Source organism: Mugil cephalus, chromosome 8 (genome assembly GCF_022458985.1).
Source record: "Mugil cephalus isolate CIBA_MC_2020 chromosome 8, CIBA_Mcephalus_1.1, whole genome shotgun sequence".
NCBI lineage: Eukaryota > Metazoa > Chordata > Actinopteri > Mugiliformes > Mugilidae > Mugil > Mugil cephalus.
The window spans coordinates 22,501-43,566 of NC_061777.1; the positions used below are offsets into that span (position 1 = coordinate 22,501).

General features: G+C 48.1%; 3 protein-coding genes across 6 annotated transcripts in view; all 3 read left to right on the forward strand.

Moving 5' to 3' along the window:
- LOC125012883 (fibrinogen C domain-containing protein 1-like) overlaps positions 1-355 on the forward strand; it is a 12,013-nt gene extending 11,658 nt beyond the window's left edge. For both annotated transcript variants that reach the window (XM_047593087.1, XM_047593088.1), the window contains exon 9: positions 1-355. This exon is cut by the window's left edge and continues 151 nt beyond it. In XM_047593087.1, the coding sequence (XP_047449043.1) occupies positions 1-145 (145 nt within the window). In that variant the 3' untranslated portion in view covers positions 146-355.
- A 262-nt stretch (positions 356-617) lies between these two features.
- phf19 (PHD finger protein 19) lies at positions 618-7,357 on the forward strand. Its single transcript, XM_047593086.1, has 14 exons — positions 618-950; positions 1,923-2,106; positions 2,556-2,637; positions 2,736-2,840; positions 2,933-3,027; positions 3,121-3,269; positions 3,360-3,455; positions 3,525-3,714; positions 4,264-4,331; positions 4,408-4,548; positions 4,677-4,737; positions 4,812-4,897; positions 4,973-5,062; positions 6,736-7,357. Exons 2-14 carry the CDS (start codon positions 1,924-1,926, stop codon positions 7,076-7,078), a joined length of 1,689 nt encoding a protein of 562 aa, XP_047449042.1. The 5' UTR covers positions 618-950; position 1,923; the 3' UTR covers positions 7,079-7,357.
- A 1,121-nt stretch (positions 7,358-8,478) lies between these two features.
- LOC125012076 (disabled homolog 2-interacting protein-like) lies at positions 8,479-21,066 on the forward strand. Of its 3 annotated transcripts, none has more exons than XM_047591701.1 (23): positions 8,479-8,677; positions 8,798-8,879; positions 8,964-9,082; positions 9,183-9,459; positions 9,853-9,929; positions 10,194-10,303; positions 12,319-12,463; positions 12,534-12,706; positions 12,789-13,060; positions 13,140-13,348; positions 13,415-13,559; positions 13,656-13,800; positions 14,091-14,327; positions 14,402-14,591; positions 14,813-15,048; positions 15,332-15,423; positions 15,502-15,975; positions 16,980-17,260; positions 17,352-17,459; positions 19,740-19,862; positions 19,963-20,042; positions 20,126-20,213; positions 20,292-21,066. In XM_047591701.1, exons 2-23 carry the CDS (start codon positions 8,819-8,821, stop codon positions 20,460-20,462), a joined length of 3,813 nt encoding a protein of 1,270 aa, XP_047447657.1. In that variant the 5' UTR covers positions 8,479-8,677; positions 8,798-8,818; the 3' UTR covers positions 20,463-21,066. The 3 variants fall into 3 exon arrangements, with proteins under 3 accessions (XP_047447657.1, XP_047447658.1, XP_047447659.1); XM_047591702.1 differs by having other exon boundaries at positions 8,482-8,677; positions 9,183-9,285; XM_047591703.1 differs by lacking the exons at positions 8,479-8,677; positions 8,798-8,879; positions 8,964-9,082; ... (1 more) ...; positions 9,853-9,929; positions 10,194-10,303 and adding an exon at positions 10,901-11,182.

Sequence of the window (21,066 nt, forward strand, 5' to 3'; positions counted from 1 at the left end):
GGGCCACGCCTCCTATGCTGATGGCGTGGAGTGGTCCAGCTGGACAGGTTGGCAGTACTCACTGAGGTTCACAGAGATGAAGATACGACCAAGCAGCAAGCCAGAGACCCCTGACCCCCGACCTCCGACCTCTGACCTGTCCTAAAATTTGTCGACATTTTATAAAAAGTGACATTTGAAGTAAAATCTACATCAGTTGTTTTAAAGTGTTCGATGTGTTGTGGTCCTTAAAGTTTGATACTGATCATTGATTGATTGAATGATTGATTGATTGATTGACATTAAATAGTTTCTTCCTCTGTTCAGAGTATCTACATGTTTTATTAAACATGTAAATAAACATCTAACAAATCTACAACTGTTCTGGTACATTATTTAAACAAATATATGATCACTGGTGATTTAGCATGCATAAATAGAATAATGTTTAAAATGTGTATACGGCAAATGATGTTTAACTGAAAGTAAATTTGGTTTAATAATGTTTAACTGAAGGTAAATGATGTGTATCTGAGCTGATGGTGAAACCTAATAACGTGAAGGGATGAGGGCGGGGATTCCAAGCGCCACTTCCTGTTGTGACGTGATGACGAAATGGTGACGACGCCTGAACGGCAGAAAAAAAACTCCTCGCGGGAAAAGTGAAAAAATGGCGACGGTGTCAGTTTGAAGTTCAGCGGCAAGAAAAGACAGAGACAGAGAGAGACAGACAGAGACAGAGGACAGGGACAGAGATAGAGGACAGAGATAGACAGAGAACAGAGTCAGAGACAGGGGACAGAGACTGACAGATAGCAGTGGACCGAGGCAAATAGACAGAGAGAGACAGAGACGTACAGAGAGACAGAGACAGACTGAGGACCCGGAGGGACAGACCGCCCGTCCGTCCGCTGTGTGCCGGTGGTTCGGAGGACACAGAGAGCTGGACCCGGTCCGGACCAGAGGAGGAGGTGAGGCGGTTCATTTTGGACCTGCGGCTGGTCCGTTAGTTGAACTTAGCCCGATATTTAAGCCGGTATGAGGACCCGGTGTGTCCCGGTGTTTTAGAGAAGCAGGACTGATGTTAAACGGACCGGTTCCTCTGGAAGTTCTAACAGTAGCATTGAGTTATTGAACTTCATCCATTAATCGATCACTGTGATCGAATGGAATAGGACGACGCACTGCGCATGCTTCAAGCTGTCAAAACCCCCGCAGAGTTCAGTAATGAGTCACAACGAGTAACGGTTACAAGTGGTTACTAACGGTTACTAACGGTTACTATGGTTACTATCGATCAATGACTGTTACTAGTGGTTACTAACGGTGACTAACGGTTACTATGGTTACTATCGATCAGTGACCGTTACTAGTGGTTACTAACGGTGACTAACGGTTACTATGGTTACTATCGATCAGTGACTGTTACTAGTGGTTACTAACGGTGACTAACGGTTACTATGGTTACTATCGATCAGTGACCGTTACTAGTGGTTACTAACGGTGACTAACGGTTACTATGGTTACTATCGATCAGTGACCGTTACTAGTGGTTACTAACGGTGACTAACGGTTACTATGGTTACTATCGATCAGTGACCGTTACTAGTGGTTACTAACAGGAATAGTAAACTTAAACCCTTAGTTATCCCACGCTGAGGAACCGTGTTCCTGCTGTTTGACCAGCACAGACTGCGCGTGGAGCTGTGGGCGCGGCCTCTAGGCCTCGAGGCCACGCCCCGCGACTATTTGAGGGTTAGATTCTGGCTCAGGAGGTGAACTCGGGACCCATCGGTCCAAACCTAAATTTCTAACCACTGCTCCACAGTTTCCTTAAAAGCTGTTCCTGTACATATTTACTAATGGTTACTGACTGTCACCTGTCTCTCTGCCTGTCGTCTGACTACCTGTCTGTCTGTCTGTCTGTCTGTCTGTCTCTGCAGGATGTTTGAAGACCTGATTGAAGCCCTCTGTGGTTTGGAGCCTCAGGTGTCTCATGTGGGCGGGGCCTGTCGGGATGGGCGTGGTTTGGATGAGGATGAGGGGGCAGGCTCAGGTCTGAGCGTGGGCCAGTTCGTTCTCTGTCATTGGTCAGATGGACTGTATTACCTGGGGAAGATCCAGAGGGTGAGTGTGTCCACAGGTTGCCATGGCAACAGTGATTGTTTGTTCCCATAGCAACCACATGTCATCTTCATACCAGAGACAGTATAAAGATGGATGGAGGAACAGCTCCTCTTCAGTGAAGCCAGAGCCAGTAGTGCTCCCCCTGGTGGCCGGAGGTTGCATACTTCACTTTTCTTTGGCTTTCAGAGATTTCTGTATATATATTTGTAAAACTATATCTCCAACTACTTTTCAAATCTCTTGGTTCAGTCAGCGGCACCAGAGCTCTTCCTTTAGTTTGAATCATAGGCTTTAATAGCATCTGAACTGTAAAATAATTTTAAAAAGTTGAAGATCTATTGTTCGACCTGCGTGGGGCCGTGGCCTCCATGTTTATATACAGTCTATGGAGGAGACGTGGCGTCCATATTTATGTATGGTCTTGTGTCTGTGTTGTAATTGGTGCACAGGTGAGTCCCCCCAGACAAAGCTGCTTCGTCACCTTCGAGGACAACTCCAAGTTCTGGGTCCTCTGGAAGGATATTCAACACGGTGAGAGACAGACAGGTAGAAAGACACGGGTAGAGACAGAGACAGGTGGACTGTGTCTGACGTCAGTGCTTCCTGTCTTCTATCCAATTACATTGCAGCTGGAGTTCCGGGGGAGGAGCCACGCTGCTCCGTGTGCCGAGAGGTGGAGCCAAACTCTGAGTGTCAATCAAACCAGATTCTGATCTGTGGGAAGTGTGGGATCGGTAAGTCAGCTGATACAAACCAGAAGCTTAAACCTAAAGGTCAGAGGTCACTGTGGACCCAGCTGATCTGGTCCGGTTTCCATGATTTCCAGGTTTCCACCAGCAGTGTCATGTTCCTCCAGTAGAAGGCAGCCTTGGTCTCAGTCCGTGGTTCTGTAGACGTTGTGTCTTCGCTCTGGCTGTTCGGGTAAAAACTTAATTTGGACCTGAAATATTAACAGATTCCTTTAAATACTTTAAAGTTTGTCTTCAAAGTTGTGATTGATTGTCCTCCTCACAGAAAGGGGGCGCTCTGAGGAAAGGTCTGATAGCCAAGGCTCTGTCGGCCATGAAGCAGGTGTTACCGTATCACCTGGACTCTCTGGACTGGGACTCTCAGCACAGAACCAATCAGCAGCAGTGTTACTGCTATTGTGGAGGCCCTGGAGAGTAAGACAGCCAATCAGAGACAACCAGGAAGTCCTGGATGGTGATGACGATGATGATGATTATGATAATGATGAAGGTGTGTGGTTCCAGGTGGTATTTGAAGATGTTGCAGTGTTTCCGGTGTCATCAGTGGTTCCATGAAGCCTGTACTCAGTGTCTGCAGGACTCCATGATGTTTGGAGACAGGTAAATGTCCTCCTGTCTGTCCTCCTGTCTCCTCTGGATATCTCAGTAACTGTCCTCCTGTCCGTCCAGGTTCTACCTGTTCCTGTGTGCGGTGTGTAATAAAGGCTGTGAGTACGTCCGCCGTCTGTCTCTGAGATGGGTCGACCTCGTCCACCTGGTTCTCTACAACCTCTCAGTGAGCAGCAAGAAGAAATACTTTGAGCTGGACGAGATCCTGTCCTTCGTTTCTGTCCACTGGGACCATCTGCAGCTGGGGAAGGTGAGACGTGTCCATGTGGTCCGTCCCGGGTCTGTAGATCATGTAGACCAGGGGCGTCCAAACCTGAAACTGGGCCACTCACATGGTGACGTATGCGGCCTCACTTCTAAAATGACCTGAAGTTAGTATTAATGACTTATATCAGTTACCTGAAATTAGCATAGATTCATTTCTATAATGAACTATATTTTAACACATCTGCGTAAATTCAAACAAACATTTTCCCCCGGTTTCTATGAAGAAATGTTCATTTATCCACCGAGGCTGAAATTTTCTTTTCTTTTCTTCGGCCATTCGTGACCCTGAGGTTTGTAGATTTGCTGCCTTGTTCAACACAGCAGCTCCACCTGGTGTTAGAACGAAGAAGTGCATTATATTTTTAGACCAATGACAAATAGATCGTGGGCCGTAGTTTGGACTCTCCTGATGTAGATGTTCCCCTGGCAGCACCTCCACCTGTGGAGCAGCTCCACAGCTAAACCGTGATGAACTACTGATAAACGTGTTTTATTTATAGCCTCTGAACTAAATGTGATGTTAATTTTACAGCTGTCTAACACTCCTCCAGCAGAGAGGGGGCAGCACCTGCTGGACGCTCTCAATAAATACAAGAGCAAGTAAGAAGTCCTGACGCCGCACTGTTTCCTGGTGTGTGTGTTGAACATCTCAACATCTGGATGTGTGTGTGTTCAGGTTTCTCTGTGGGAAGGAGATCAAGAAGAGGAAGTGCATCTTTCGTTTGAGGACCCGAGTCCCTCCCAACCCCCCCTCCAAGCTTTTTCCTGAGCGCGCTCAGAACGACGGAGCACGAGGCCGAAAGAAGACGGTGACCAGGTAGTTCCCAGTGTTTACCTGTTGACTTGTTTCTCAGATCATTTTCTGTTCCCAGAACTAATCCAGTTTGTAGTCCTAAACTCTGCAGATATTCCAGGTTGTAGTCCTAAACTCTAGTTTGTGTGCAGTGGTCCAGTCGAGAGGAAGAAGAAGAAGTCCAAGTGGCTCCTGGAGGACGCTATTCCTAACGTGAGACTCTTCTTCTCTTTTTTATTGACGGTTGAGTTGGAGCCGTATTGATCTGTGTTGATGACTGTTTGTAGAACGAGCTGTCCTTCAGCTGGACGTCCAACCACCACATGGCCAACATCTTTGACTTCACCCTGGACGAACTGCACAGCCTCAAAAGGTAAGACCGGTTACCATGGTAACAGCATTAACCAGTGACACCTGACACATGTGTGACGATGCTGCTCTTCCTCAGTAACTCCAGTAGAACGGTCAGTATCGATCAGGATTCAACCGACGCCTCCACCTCAGGCTCTGCCACGACCAGCACCTCCTACCACCTCAGGTGTGTCCTCCATCTCTATCGTGTCCTCCATCTCTATCGTGTCCTCCATCTCTATCATGTCCTCCATCTCTATCATGTCCTCCATCTCTATCATGTCCTCCATCTTTATCATGTCCTCCATCTCTATCATGTCCTCCATCTTTATCATGTCCTCCATCTCTATCATGTCCTCCATCTTTATCATGTCCTCCATCTCTATCATGTCCTCCATCTTTATCGTGTCCTCCATCTTTATCATGTCCTCCATCTCTATCATGTCCTCCATCTTTATCATGTCCTCCATCTCTATCATGTCCTCCATCTTTATCATGTCCTCCATCTCTATCATGTCCTCCATCTTTATCATGTCCTCCATCTCTATCATGTCCTCCATCTTTATCGTGTCCTCCATCTTTATCATGTCCTCCATCTTTATCATTATTCACTGTGAAAACCACAACCATTTCTAGAACTTAGAATGTAAATCTAACCTGGACATTTCTAAAGCTGATCAACACATTTACTTATTTACAACTATTTCCATTAAAACTATTTAGGACCATGTCCACAACTATCAGGTGTCCAACCAGTAATAATGTCTAAATGTCTCTAAACTGTCTCCTGTCTCCATAGACTGAATATAGCCTCACTGTTGCTTAGCAACCACTGACACATCATGTCCTGATTGGTTGATGGATGGTTGGTCACGTGTAGCTGGCTAGCTCTCTCCTCCTGCTAGTCTTCCACCCAGTATTAATGTCTTACATGTCTCTTTCTCCTGTCTCCATAACTGATACCTCACTGTTGCTTACACCACTGCTACATCTGCTATTGCTTGCTGATGTTGTCCGTACTGCTAGCTCTCTCCTCCTGCTAGCTCTTTCCTCCTGCTAGCTCTCTCCTCCTGCTAGCTCTTCCTCTGCTAGCTCTTTCCTCCTGCTAGCTCTCTCTCCTGCTAGCTCTCTCCTCCTGCTAGCTCTTCTCCTCGCTAGCTCTCTCCTCTGCTAGCTCTCTCCTCCTGCTAGCTTCTCGCTAGCTCTCTCCTCCTGCTAGCTCTCTCCTCCCGCTAGCTCTCTCTCTCCTCTGCTAGCTCTCTCCTCTGCTAGCTTCTCCCTGCTAGCTCTCTCCTCTGCTAGCTCTCTCCTCTGCTAGCGTTTTCCTCGTGAACCAACTGACACTCTCTCTTACTAGTCTCCCTAGCAGCTCTCAGTCTTAAGCTAGAACCCTCTGGCTAGCTCCTTCCTCTTGCGTACTTTCCTCTGTGAACCAAACATGAACAGCTAGGTTTTACTTGGTCTATAAACCTAGTAAAGTAGAAACCGAGACAATGAACCAGTCACATGTCCATGTGAGTGACTACATGGCTCATGGTAGTAGAGCATGTCATGACGAAGGGTTAGCGTTCGATCCCCGAGTGTCCATAAGCAAGTTGTCCTTGAGCAAGACACTGAACCCCAGTTCTCCAGTGTAACGCCTGGTGGTGAAAGGGATTTGAGAATGTGTGTGAATGTGTAAAAGCTTGGACGAATGGTAATTCTCTGCTGTAAAAGCGTTAAGAACCTTTGATATAGAAAAGCCTAATAAGACCATTTACCATTTACTAGCTATCATACGGCTAGCACACCCTCATGCTAAGCTAACATAGAATTATGCTACATTACTCATCCTTTGATCTTTGACCTCTGTGTTGTCAGGAGAAGGGTGGGCAGCAGGAAGAGGAAGTTGCCAAGCAACAACTACAGCCAGTGGACCAATCGCAGCGAGGCAGGGGAGGAGCTCGGTGAAGATCCGGCTGGTATCTCAGAGGACCAGGAAGCATCAAGCCCCACCCACCTGACCATAGACCCCTCCCACCTCCTCTCAGACCCCTCCCAGATCCCCTCTGACTCCTCCCACCTCCACTCGTCCATCTCATCGTACTTTGGAGCAGCGGGCAGACTGACCAATGGAGAGCGTTGCCAGGTGTTGGCTCGCCGTGTCACAGCTCAGGGGACGGTCCAGTATCTGCTGGAGTGGGAGGGGACCACACCTTATTAGGACGTTACCACGGCGACTCACATGCTCTGACTCCTCCTCCCAGTCTGTCTCTATGGCAATAGCCCTGCCTCTGTTTAATCTGAGGTCACGTTTAGTTTTTAAGATGGACACCTGTAAACACCTGTCCCAGCAGGTGTGTCTGGAAGGGGGAGGAGTCAAAGTTGATGGTCCTGTTCAATCAGTGTTAAGAGACGTTTAATCCAACCAAATGTTGACTCGTTGATGTGTTGACTCATTGACGTGTTGACTCATTGACGTGTTGACTCATTGATGTGTTGACTCATTGACGTGTTGATGTGTTGACGTGTTGACTCATTGACGTGTTGACTCATTGATGTGTTGACGTGTTGACGTGTTGACTCATTGACGTGTTGACTCATTGATGTGTTGACTCATTGATGTGTTGACGTGTTGACGTGTTGACTCATTGACGTGTTGATGTGTTGACGTGTTGACTCATTGACGTGTTGACTCATTGACGTGTTGACTCATTGACGTGTTGACTCATTGATGTGTTGACTCATTGACGTGTTGACTCATTGACGTGTTGACTCATTGATGTGTTGACGTGTTGACGTGTTGACTCATTGACGTGTTGACTCATTGACGTGTTACTTTGCCGTTGATTGTTACAGTTAGATGACCTCAAGACTGTTCACTTGAAGCTTTTTTCCTCTCATCTGTCAATACATAGAGACCCAAGCTGTCAACACATCATCTGTCCCCTCATCTGTCCAGTCACAGGTCACATGTTCACTTGTGAAGTGTTTGTCCTGTTTGTCCCTTGAAGGACACCTGACATTGAAAGTGTCCTCCTAATGTCCTCTGTAACATGATGATCACAGATCAATAAAACTATTAATACCTTCAAGGCTCGGTTTCCCAGAATGCCGTGCGTTGCTGCCTTCAGCTACTTCCTGTTTTATTGCACTAGTGTCTCATTCAGGATCTATGCAATCAGCATCACAGCCCTCCAATCACACGGCTCCATCCGTTGGTTTGAATGAGAAATGCTAACAGTGCTAACAGCGCTAACGTCTCTGAGACATGTCACTTTAAATCTGCAGCTCGTTGCCACGGTAACCCCCTCCCTTCCTCCCATTGGTCTCTTGTATGTTTGTTTTGATCATGTGACCAATCAGCTGCTGCTCAGATTAAAAGATCTTTGACCTTTGACCTCAGTGTGTGAGTGTGTTTACTGGAGAAGTGAGGACATTTGTCTCCAGATACAGACTGAGGACATTTGTCTCCAGAGACAGACTGAGGACGTTTGTCTCCAGATACAGACGGAGGACGTTTGTCTCCAGGGACAGACTGGGACAGACGTGTCAGTGAGAGTGACAGGTGATAATCCCTTAAGACAATTAAGGAGTTAACGAGGAAGCAAACCACTCAGGTGTCCACACGGAGACAGAGAGAAAGAGACAGGGTCTCTGTGGACATTAGGACAGGTGGAGACAGACAGCGAAACAGAGACACACTAGTGGAGACAGACAGAGACAGGTGGTCACTGACGGGGTCACTGGAGACTCTGTGGACAGGTGGGGACAGACAACGTCTGACAATGTGACAACTGAGGAGACGAACCTCTACCTGTCCGTAAGTTTACATGTCCTCATGTCCATGTTTCAGGGGTGTCTCCTGTCCATTTGTCTATGTTGTATGTCTGTGTTTGTCCACCTGTCCTCATGTCTGTGGTTGTCTTCATGTCTGTCTCAGGGGTGTCTCCTGCCCGTTGCCATGGAGACGTTGGTCAAACACCTGTCAAGGTGTCAACATCTGGGCTGGATGAATGTGATCGGTGAGTCAGAGACACATGTCCCTCAGTAAGAGACACATGTCCCTCAGTGAGATACATGTCCCCATGTGTCCCTTGCTGTCTCAGAGCTGAACTCTGCCTCCATCCATTGGTTGTCCTGTGGCCGGAGGGCGGAGCCTGACGTCTGGAGGACCATGTTCTGTGTCCTATCAGAGACGCAGCTGCTGATGTTAGACGACCTGGAGGTACGAGACATGTCCAACATTATTATTATTATTATTATTTATTATGATTATGTTGACTGGTCTTATTTATGATTATAAATGTTAATTGTTCTTGTTTCAGGTTCATCCTCTGCTTCTGGCTGAGAGGGCGGAGTCTTGTACCGTCTGGTTACTAAGATACACGCTCCATGTGACATCAGCAGCTCCTTGCCCCGCCCACAAAGGTAAGGACAGAGACAGGAGGGCAGAGACAGACAGAAACAGGAGGAAAGAGAGGGAGGAGGACAGAGACAAAGACACAGGAGGACAGAGACAGACAGGAGACAGGAGGAGAGAGACAGACAGGAGGACGGAGACCCAGATGATGGATGTAGAGTTGGACGTGGAGGACTGGGACGGTAAGGAGGAGAGATGTCTCTGCTGCAGAGATGAAGTCGTCTGTTTAATCTTCATGTCACTATAATAATCCCATAATATATAATCCCATAATATCTGAGGCCGGTTACCATGGCAACGCAGTGGCAGACAGCTGCTGTGGACACGGGACGTCCTGAGGGTCAAAGGTCAGAGGAAGAGCTGGGTGAAAGGATCGTCTCCTGCTCAGTGGAGCCCAACATAAATCAAGACAGAAAATGTTTATTTTAAATATTTTATTTGTCTTAATTGTTTTAATTGTTTCCTCCTTCGCCTTTGCTTGTCACCATGGCAACCCCTGCACTTCCACTGCCGGTGCTATGGCAACTGCTGCTTCAAACTACAGTGACTCCCATGATGCACTGTGTCTGTTGCAGATGCTCCAGAGAGGGGGATGCGCAGACTGAGCATGCCCAGTGGTCCCGCCTCAGACACGCCCACCACCAGAGTGACGGTGAGCCCCCCTCCCCGTTACCGTGGCAACAGATACTGATTAGTGGCGCCACCTGTAGGTCAGACTGATCATTACTAAATAAACACAGATAAATACAGAGACAGAGCTCCAGCAGGTTCCAACCCCGGTTCCACAGCCGGAACCCTAGAAATGAACTTTATGGTCCATGAAGACGCTTAAAAGACACTTAAAGGTCTGAAACACTGAGGTTAAACTCCTCCTCTCCCTCCTCTTCCTCCTCCTCTTCCTCCTCCTCTTCCTCAGAGTTTTCTGTCTCGGAGGTTGAAACAGTCTCTTCGTCGAACTCGATCTCAGCCCAAACTTTCTCGTCAGAGCAGCACGAAGACGGATCCCATGGGAACCGCTGATACCAGGTGACACTCAGAACCAGAACTAGATCCAGAAACTGTTACAGAACCAGAACCACAACCAGATACAGAGCCAGAGCCAGGCACAGAACCAGAACCACGCAGTTCTTAAAGTAGTGATGGACTATGCTTCCTCCTCACTAAGCTGATATGAACTGAGAACCAGACCCACTAAGAAGACTAGAACCTCTACAAGGCTCAGCTGTCGACTGGAACCATTACAATACATCCTGGAGCTCATGGAGAGAAGGAACAGGGTTCTCCACAAAGCTAAGGGCGTCCTCTGAGGAACCGAAAATATAAAACACATTTAGAGTTATTTAACATTTTATTTCCACAGATCTGATGTCTTCAGTTTGTATCTAAGTAGTAAAAATAAGAGAAAACTCTCAATGACACAGGGAGTAGAACATAGAACATAGAATATAGAACGTAGAACGTAGAACGTCCTGTGACTGACTGTAGCATGTAGAAGAAGCAGGTTCATGGAACATGTATGTTCTCATGTTCCTCTGCTGCAGCTCTGCAATATCCACATGTAGAACAACATGTCACATACGTGTTCTCTACCGGGGGGGGGGGGTCTCTGCAGGGGAGGGGCTACAGAGGCAGAGACAGAGGCAGAGCACTAGCTGCTGTAGCATCAGGACGAGCTAACAGACATACGGAGACAGACGGGAGGACAGACAGAGACATACAGAGACAGACGGGAGGACAGACGTGTCCTCAGTCCTTAAACCAAACAGCACCAGGATCAGCAGCTCCTCCATCTTTCTTCTACCTTCCCCCCGTTCGTTGGTGAAGGAGAGCATGGATTCATAACCCCCCTCCCCCTTCCTCCTCCTCCTCCTCCTCCTCCTCCTCCTCATTCATTCAGGATGCTCGGTGAGTCCGATCGTCTTTAACTGCCTTTGTCCTCAGATCTGCTGCAGCCTTGTGCTCATTTACATAAGTGTGTGTGTGTGTGTGTGTGTGTGTGTGTGTGTGTGTGTGTGTGTGTGTGTGTTAGCTGCTCTGGTAGCATGTGGCTACGCTGCACATTAGCTAACGTCACATAGTATTAGCCCTCTGTGAGAGGCTAACTGATGCAATGAGCAGCTTCTCGTTTCTTCCACATCCTGTGGAGGAGGAGAAGATGTTAGTCTGGAGGAGGAGATGTTAGTCTGGAGGAGGAGAAGATGTTAGTCTGGAGGAGGAGAAGATGTTAGTCTGGAGGAGGAGATGTTAGTCTGGAGGAGGAGAAGATGTTAGTCTGGAGGAGGAGATGTTAGTCTGGTGGAGGAGATGTTAGTCTGGAGGAGGAGATGTTAGTCTGGTGGAGGAGATGTTAGTCTGGTGGAAAACGGTCAAATCAAACATCTAGAAACTACTGAAACTGGCTTAAGACCTTTATTCCAGACTGGAAGGACAGTGGAGAACCATGTTCTACCAGGAAGAAATAAATCCTGATTGATGGAGAAACGTTTGGAAGAAAAGCAGCAGTAGAACTCAGGGCTGTGTTTAATAGTGGAAGGAAGAACATTTCACACCATGGACAATGTGAAGGGAACTCAAGGGACTGAACAGAAAACCACTGATCAGGGAGGACAACCGGGACCAGGACCCACAGACCAGAGACCAGAGACCAGGACCCACAGACCTGAGACCATGACCCAGAGACCAGAGACCAGGACCCACAGACCTGAGACCATGACCCAGAGACCAGAGACCAGAGACCCACAGACCAGGACCCAGAGACCTGAGACCAGGACCCAGAGACCAGAGACCAGAGACCTGAGACCAGGACCCACAGACCTGAGACCAGGACCTAGAGACCAGAGACCAGGACCTAGAAACCAGAGACCAGGACCCAGAGACCAGTTTACTGACTCCAGCTCTGATCCCTGTTTTAGAAACCACCATCAGAGATTCAGAGGGGGAGTCGATAAAGAACTGATGAAGGCGTCCGTCTCAGTGACGTCTCGTCCATGTCCGTCCCCAGCTAACCAGGTGGTATAACCAGGTGTCCCCCGTCTGTCCAGGTGTGTGATGCGCCGGCTGCGTTGCGGTAGCCAGGAATCGTTGCTAAGCGCCGGCTGTGTTTTGTCCCTGGAGCTCAGGATGGACCAATCAGTGATCATCAAACCCGTCCACTCGTCCCTGCTGGGACAGGACTACTGCTTTGAGGTAACTCGCCGTCTCACGGGGACATGCCCGCCTGGCGTTTCCGTGGTGATGACCTGTCCGTGTCTCCTAGGTAACGACCTCAACGGGCACCAAGTGTTTCTCGTGTCGCTCGGCAGCAGAAAGAGACAAATGGATGGAGAACCTGAGACGAGCCGTCCACCCCAACAAGGACAACAGTCGCAGGCTGGAGAACGTCCTCACGGTGTGGGTGGTCGAGGCCAAGGACCTACCGGCCAAGAAACGGTAGGCGGACACGCAGGCACCACATGTCCTGGTAGACATGTCCTAAGAGACTTGTCCTCCAGTAATGTCCTGTCCCCTCCAGGTACTTCTGTGAGCTGTGTCTGGATGACTGTCTCTACGCAAGGACGTCCTGTAAACTGAAGACAGACAACGTCTTCTGGGGCGAGCGCTTTGACTTCAGCAGCGTCCCGTCCATCGCGTCCATCACGCTGCACCTCTACAAGGACACGGACAGGAAGAGGAAGAAGGACAAGAGCAGCTACGTCGGCCTGGTCAACGTCCCCGTTGCCATGGTGACCGGAAGACAACTAGTGGAGAAGTGGTACTCAGTGAGCACGCCTAGTACCAGCCGAGGTAGGACTAGTCCTAACCTGTCTCCTGATGTCCCACTCTGTGTCACTCTGTCTCCTGATGTCCCACCCTGTCCCCCCAGGGAAGTCCTCGGTGCCCACGGTGCGGGTCAAGGCCCGTTACCAGAGCGTCCTCATCCTGCCCATGGAGCAGTACAAGGAGTTTGCTGAGTACATCAGCTCCAACTACCTCCTGCTCTGCTCCACCCTGGAGACGTCCATCAGCCTCAGAGCCAAAGAGGAGCTGGCGTCCGTCCTCGTCCACATCCTCCACAGCACCGGCAAGGCCAAGGTAAGGGCCCTGTCCCGCCGGGACGCTGGACGCTGGACGCAATGATCACCGTTTTTGTCTCTGCAGGACTTCCTGACCGACCTGATGATGTCAGAGGTGGACCGTTGCCGTGACAACGACCAGCTGATCTTCAGAGAGAACACGCTGGCAACAAAAAGTATCGAGGAATACTTGAAGCTGATTGGGCAGAAGTACCTGCAGGACGCCCTCGGTACTGCCCACAGAAAGACACCTGAGACACCTGAGATGCCACAGTTCTGTTAACTGTTCTCTGGTACTGTCTTTACCTGTATGTGTGTGTGTTCAGGTGAATTCATCAAAGCTCTCTATGAGTCTGATGAGAACTGTGAGGTCGACCCATCTCGTTGTGCAACCTCTGACCTCTCGGAGCATCAGGCCAACCTGAGGATGTGCTGTGAACTGGCCTTCTGCAAGATCCTCGATTCATACCGGTACTACACAGCTACGCCTATTACACAGCTACTACTACACAACTACCACTACACAACTACTACTACACAACTAATATTACACAGCTACTCCTATTACACAGCTACTACTACACAACTACTACTACTACAACACAGCTACTACTACACAACTACTACTACACAACTAATACTACACAGCTACTCTTACACAATTACTCATATTATACAGCTAATACTACAAAATTTCTACTACTACACAACTAATATTACACAGCTACTACTACACAGTTACTACTAATACCCCCCTTCAGGGTGTTCCCCCGTGAGCTGAAGGAGGTGTTTGCATCGTGGCGACAGGAGTGTGGTAACCGGGGACGACCAGACATCAGCGAGCGTTTGATTAGCGCCTCGTTGTTCCTGCGCTTCCTGTGTCCGGCCGTGATGTCGCCCTCGCTCTTCGACCTGATGCAGGAGTTTCCAGATGAGCGCACGGCTCGCACCCTGACACTCATCGCCAAGGTCATCCAGAACCTCGCCAACTTCAGCAAGTACGTCCTCCGGACAGGTAAACCCGGATACATGGCTACCTGGGCCAGGTGTGTTGACTTATCTGTCACTGCAGGTTCGGCACTAAAGAGGAGTACATGTTGTTCATGAATGACTTTGTGGAACGGCAGTGGAGCAGCATGCAGCGCTTCCTCCAGGAGATCTCCAACCCCGATGGACTCAACCACACGGCCGGCTTCGACGGATACATCGACCTCGGCAGAGAACTGTCCAGCCTCCACACCCTGCTCACTGAGATCGACCAGGTAATACCTTCTAACAGCTGACTGTCACCTGGCTAAAAGCTGATAGTCAGCTGGCTAACAGCTGACTGACAGCTGGCTAACAGTTGACAGTCAGCTGGCTGACAGCTGGCTAATACCTAGCTAACAGCTAACTGACAGCTGACTAACACCTGGCTAACAGCTGACTGACAGCTGACTAACACCTAACACCTCTTTCTACCTATCTGTCTCTCTTTCTACAGTCATGTCTGTCGAAACTTGGTCCTCTTCCTCGGATCCTCAGAGAGGTTTCGGCGGCCCTTGCTAACCCGGGTGGTGTGACCAGCGCTGGCGCCATGTCTGTTTCTTCTCCGGAGACTCATCGTGTGGTCTCGCCGCCCCCTCTGTCCCCGCCCCCTCTGTCCCCGCCCCTGTCTCCGCCGTTGGCACCCTGTAATCCGTCGGTTGGTCTGCAGGGTGGTGTGGGGCTGGATGGAGGGTTAGTCATTCACGCCTGTAGCTGCACCACGGCAGTGCTTCTTCCTGGTTGTGATGTGTTACTTCCTGGTTGTGATGTGTTACTTCCTGGTTGTGAAGTGTTACTTCCTGGTGTTACTTTCTGGATGTGACATGCTACTTCCTGGTTGTGACATGTTACTTCCTGGTGTTACTTCCTGGTTGTGATGTGTTACTTCTTTGTTTTGACGTGCTACTTCCTGCTGTTACTTCCTGGTTGTGATGTGTTACTTCTTGGTTGTGACGTGTTCCTTCTCTTCTTGCAGCTTGGTGGACTTCACCAGACTCCCATCTCCAACTCCTGAGAACAAGGATCTGTTCTTCGTGACCAAAGGGTCCAGCCTACAGCCTGCATCAGGTGACTCATCTTCAGCCAATCAGCTTCCGAGTCCATTGACCAGTGACCTCTGACCTGTTGATCTGTCCCTTCCTATAGGCCTGCAGGGGTCTCCGGCTGCAAGCTCCTCCTACTCGGAGCCCAATGAGAATGAGGCAGCTTTTGAACTGACCAATGAGGGGCGGAGGGAGGGGCTGGAGCTGACCAATGAGAACCGTAGCCTGTCTCTGGTGGACCTGCAGGACTCCTCCCCTAGCGACGGCCTCGACGATGGCCAATGGCAGCGGCGAACGGGGCTCCTCCCCCTCTCTTTTCAAAACCCTGTCTATCACATGACCACCACATCGCCACGGCAACCACAGCAGAGTGACGCCACACCGTCGGATGGCTCAGTGGGGTCGCAGGGAAACCCTGAGGACAGGAACGCCATGGCAACCAAACCGGCGTTTCTTACCCAGATGTCGGTGGGGCTGGGCGGGGGGGAGAGGGGGGAGAGGATGTCAGCCATGTCGAGCAGCAGCAGCGGTGAAGAATACTCCAGACGAGCTCTGTCTCTCAATGAGACGCTGGGAGGTACCAGTCCATCTATTTATTGTATTTAGGGCTTTTAAAATTAACCCAAGATTACTCCATCATCATGATTAATCTGATTAAAGAGTTTAATCGTTTAAATGAGTAAAATCAGACCTAGGTAGCCCCATCTAATGATGTGATTTATTTACAACAGGTAAAATAAGTGTTAAACACATCACACTTTTTCATTGTAAACATATTTCTAAAGGTGATACTGGCATGAAATTTTCACCAGATGTTGCTAAGAACCCCAGTAATCTATACATAGAAATAAACCAAAACAAATGAGTTCAGAAATTAAGTTATGCGTAATAATGTAAAATGACACAGGGAAAGGGTATTGAACACACTTATTGGTATTTATTTAGATAGACAGATAGAAAGACTCTTAGCAGCTCATCATTTGCGGCCATTTTCTTGATGTACTCTTGGATCTGTGATGTTTCATTCTGGACCGTGGCCTTGATGCTCACTGGTCTTCTATTGTAGCCCTCCTCTCACCTAATGACCAGTAGGCTCGGGCATCCTGGTCCCTGCTCTGCTGCTCCTACTCCTGGCCTCCCTCTCAAGTCTTTTCTGGTGCTCAGATTTGTGTTTTTTGGGGCATCAACTTAAATAAACCTTCTTCTGCCTGCTGGAGTTCAATCACTTAATTCACATGCGGAAGAACAAACCGTGGACCAAACCATTTTTAAGAAGGGGCCAAGGTGGTATATTGGTATATTGAAAATTCATATCATAACGGAAAAAATACCGGTATTCGGTATGAACCGGCCTACATTAGCCCTACATTATACTGGGTCTACTGGGGTCTAACTGGTGCTGATGGTTTTACATGGGTCTAACTGGTTCTTATGGGTTTAACTGAGGAGGGGGGCAGACCATGAAGGGATTTATAGACTAGATACACTTTTAAAATGTTTAAGGCTCAATAAGTGGTCCTTCTGTACTTCCTCAGTTTGCTTTTAAAGGGTCGCTCTGACTGGTCAACTGTTACTCCTCAGGTAACTCCGCCCCCCCACGGCAGAACTCCACGGGTCCTCAGAGACGGATCGATCAGCCACCCCCCCCTTCCTCAGCTCCACCAGGGCCTCCTCGAGGCCGCACGCCTCCGAGCATGCTCAGCGGAGGTGGAAGTGGAGGCGGAGCCTTCCCTCCACGCCCCGCCTCTGGCAGTATGATGTCATCGAGCCCTGATTGGCCGAGCAGTGGCCAGTCCCGACTCAGACAGACGTCGTCCTCATCCAAAGGGGACAGCCCGGAGAAACAGCGGCCTGTCGCCAAGGTAACCTGAACACAGTCACCATAGCAACAACAACTGGACCAGGTCAGACCCAGATCAGGACCAGGTCCAACCGTTTTCTCTCTTTCTCCAGGCTCCATCTCCCTGCGCCTTGGACCGGACCGCCGCCTGGCTCCTCAACATGAACGCCGCCTCCTATGGTGAGGAAGACGAACGCCACGACGACGCCTTGGTGGAGAAGGTGAGAGCTGGTTCTGGTTCTGATGGCTCTTCCTGGGTCTAACTGGATCTAACTGGGTCTAACTGGTTCTGACTGGGTCTACCCTGGTCTTTATTTTATTTTATTAATTTATCTGATAGGGACATTAATGAACATCTATACATTTTTCATATATATTTTTAAATTTCTCCGAAAAATTTAAATTTATTTAAATGCACATGTACATGGATCCAATATATTTCAGTGAAGGGATGAATGGAGGTTTCAGTCGGTACTTCAATCATTCAGCGATACAGGAGTTGTCTCAACAGTCACACTAGCCAAGACCTGTCAATCTAAGCCTCCCGTAGGACCCGCCCCTATTGCTGCTGGTCCAATCACGAGGCTGCATATTACACGCTGACTCTGTCAGGTTCCCCGGTAAAAGTATATATGTTTATGGCAGTTGCATGTCCCCCTACTGTTGTACATGTTTGAAATTTGAACCTGTATTATTCGAATGGCTTAACATTGAATGCAGAATGATAATAATTATATATATTATTAAAATTTTAAATGATCTACGTATAAACACAGACTCCAAAAAAATCTCGATTCTTGTTCTACTTGATCTTAGCTCTGCGTTTGACAGCGTTGACCACAAAATCTTATTGGAAAGGCTTGAAAGGTGGGTTGGCTTGTCTGGCCCAGTTCTAAATTGGTTCAGAACCAACCTTTATGATCGGCAGTTTTATGTCTCCATTGGTGAATTCAGTTCAAACAAAAGGAACATTACGTGTGGGGTACCTCAAGGGTCAATTCTTGGACCACTGCTATTCAATCTCTACATGCTTCCACTCTCTCATGTCATACACAAACATAATCTTAGTTACCATAATTATGCAGATGATTCGCAACTTTACATTTCACTACACCCAGATGACCTGTCACCCATAATATCCCTCACTCAGTGTATCAAAGATATGAATCAATGGATGTCAGAAAACTTTTTACAACTAAACAAAGACAAAACAGAAATAATCATCTTTGGTGCACAGGCTCAGAGACTGAAAATCTCAGAACATCTCAACTCTCTCCCTCTTCATAGCAAAACTGAAGCAAGGAATCTGGGCGTAATTATCGACAGCAATCTAAATTTCAGACGTCATATCAATCACATTACAAGATCATCTTTTTATCATCTCAAAAATATCTCCAAATTGAGGGGCTTTCTGTCAAAATCAGACTTGGAAAAATGAATCCACGCATTTATAACAAGTAGATTAGATTAGTGTAAAGGTTTATTCACTGGGCTCCCGAATTCAAGTATTCAGAGGTTACAACTAATTCAAAATGCAGCTGCACATATTCTGACTGGTACCAAAAAATATCAACACATCACCCCCTTAAATCTTTACACTGGTTACCTGTTAGGACAAGAATCAATTTCAAAATACTGCTCCTGGTTTATAAAGCACGACATGGTCGAGCACCTCAGTACATCACAGATATGCTCATCACTTACACCCCAGCAACAACACTTCGGTCAACAGGCAGCAGCCATTTACTCATCCCTCGCACCAGATCCAAAGAAGGGGAGGCAGCTTTTAGTATAAATGCCCCACAAACATAGAACACCTTGCCTGACACAGTTACACATCCACATCAGGAGCCATCTTTAAAAACAGATTAAAAACTCTAAAAATCCTTTTTCAAAAGTGTTCTGCTGAGCTGTATGTGTGCATGTGTGGTTGTGTGAGTTTAAGTGTGTATGTGGTGAAAATGTTTGTATTGTAACTATGTTTACCTCTTGTAAAGCACATTGAGCCTTGTGCATGAAATGTGCTTTATAAATAAAATTGAAATGAATTGAATTGAATTGAATATTTATAAATAGCACAAGGCCAAGTTTAATATAGAACACATATAGTTGGTAGGGGGTCCCTACTTTATCTTTCCATCGGTTTGGGTCCCCACCCCAGGTCTAAGTCATCCTCAGTCCCTGGACAGGTAACACAGAACAGGACAATAGGTCCAACCAGAGACATCACAGACAGAACATCAGTAAGAAGATAGAGACTGGTCTGATTTAATTTGGGACACTCCCTCATGGAGAGAGGAGGACTGGTCCCGATCTGACTGGCCTTCAGACCAAAGAGGTCCCCTCTAGAGGAGGTTCTGGTCCTGAGACCAGAGGCTGGGAGCCCTTTTATAAGAGAGTCCGACAGGGAGTTATTTTTAAAATGACATTAGTTTTTAATGACCTTTAAAGAGTTCATAGAGTGATTCTGACCAACGTCCTCGACCTGGTTGTGTGTCCAGTACCAGCAGGAGGTGGCGCTGCTCCAGGAGAAGCTGAGAGTTGCAGGTCTGCGTCAGGAAGAATGTGAAGCTCGTCTCATGGTCCAGGACCAACAGAACCAACGGATGCTGCAGGAGTACCAGGTCCAACTGTCCACACCTGTCCACACCTGTCCATGACACACCTGTCCTCGTCTGTCCTCACCTGTCCACACCTGGACCAACAGTAGTGTGTTTGTTTCAGGCTCGGCTGGAAGACACAGAGAGTAGACTGAGGAGGCTACAGGATGACAAGGACCTGCAGATGAACAGCATCATAAGCAGGTCAACTGTCCACCTGTCTGTCTGTCCACCTGTCTCTCTCTCTACCTGTCTCTCTACCTGTCTGTCACTCTTTCTGTGTACAGGTTGATGGCAGTAGAGGAGGAGTTGAAGAAGGACCACTCTGACATGCAGGCTGTGGTCGACTCCAAGCAGAAGATCATAGAGGCACAGGTACCGGTCTCACATGTCTCGCCTGTCTCTCTGCCTGTCTCTGTCTAACTTGTCCCTGTCCACCTGTGTGTCTCTCAGGAGAAGAGGATTGCTAGCCTGGATGCTGCTAACTCTCGCCTCATGGCGGCTCTGACTCAGCTCAAGGAACGCTACGCTGTGACATCACAGAGGAACGGCCTGTCTCCTAGCAACACGTCCTCCCTGCAGATCACAGAGAACGGAGAGTTCCGGAACTCCGGCAACTGCTGAGCTCTTATTGGCTGTCTGGCTGAGGGGGGTGGGGCCAACTTACTCACCAACCAATGCAGACCTGTCAGTCAACCCTGTCGCTAGGTTACCCATCATTTCCTGGTTTTGTTATGCATGTTTTCTCTGACATCATATCCTGTTTACATTTGGTACTTCCTGATTAGAGCCTAAATGGAGGCCCAGTTCTGGTTCCACTCTGGATAACTGTGGCTCTGGTTTGCTTTTCCAATCACATGATTCCTCTCTGATTGGTCGAATGTCTCTGGTGTTTAGTTCAGACCTGTTTCTCATTTTTAGGCACTTTCCATTAGATCATCATTTAAAGAGACAATATTTCTGTCTGAGCAACTTCGGTTTCCTCCGGCTAGCCTAGCTTAGCAAAACAAATGGCGGTAGAGGGGAAGTGTTAGCCTAGTTTAGCACAGAGCAGAGGTAGACGCTTGTTTGTGTTGTTTGAGAGAATTCTTCAGATTTTATTGTACAATGGTGAAAATTTTAAATTGTGACAACTATTCGTGATCTCATCCTGTAAAGACTCCACCTGTTGTTATTTATCGTTGATATTTATGAACGGAGACACTTCAATAAACCAACCCACTGTCAA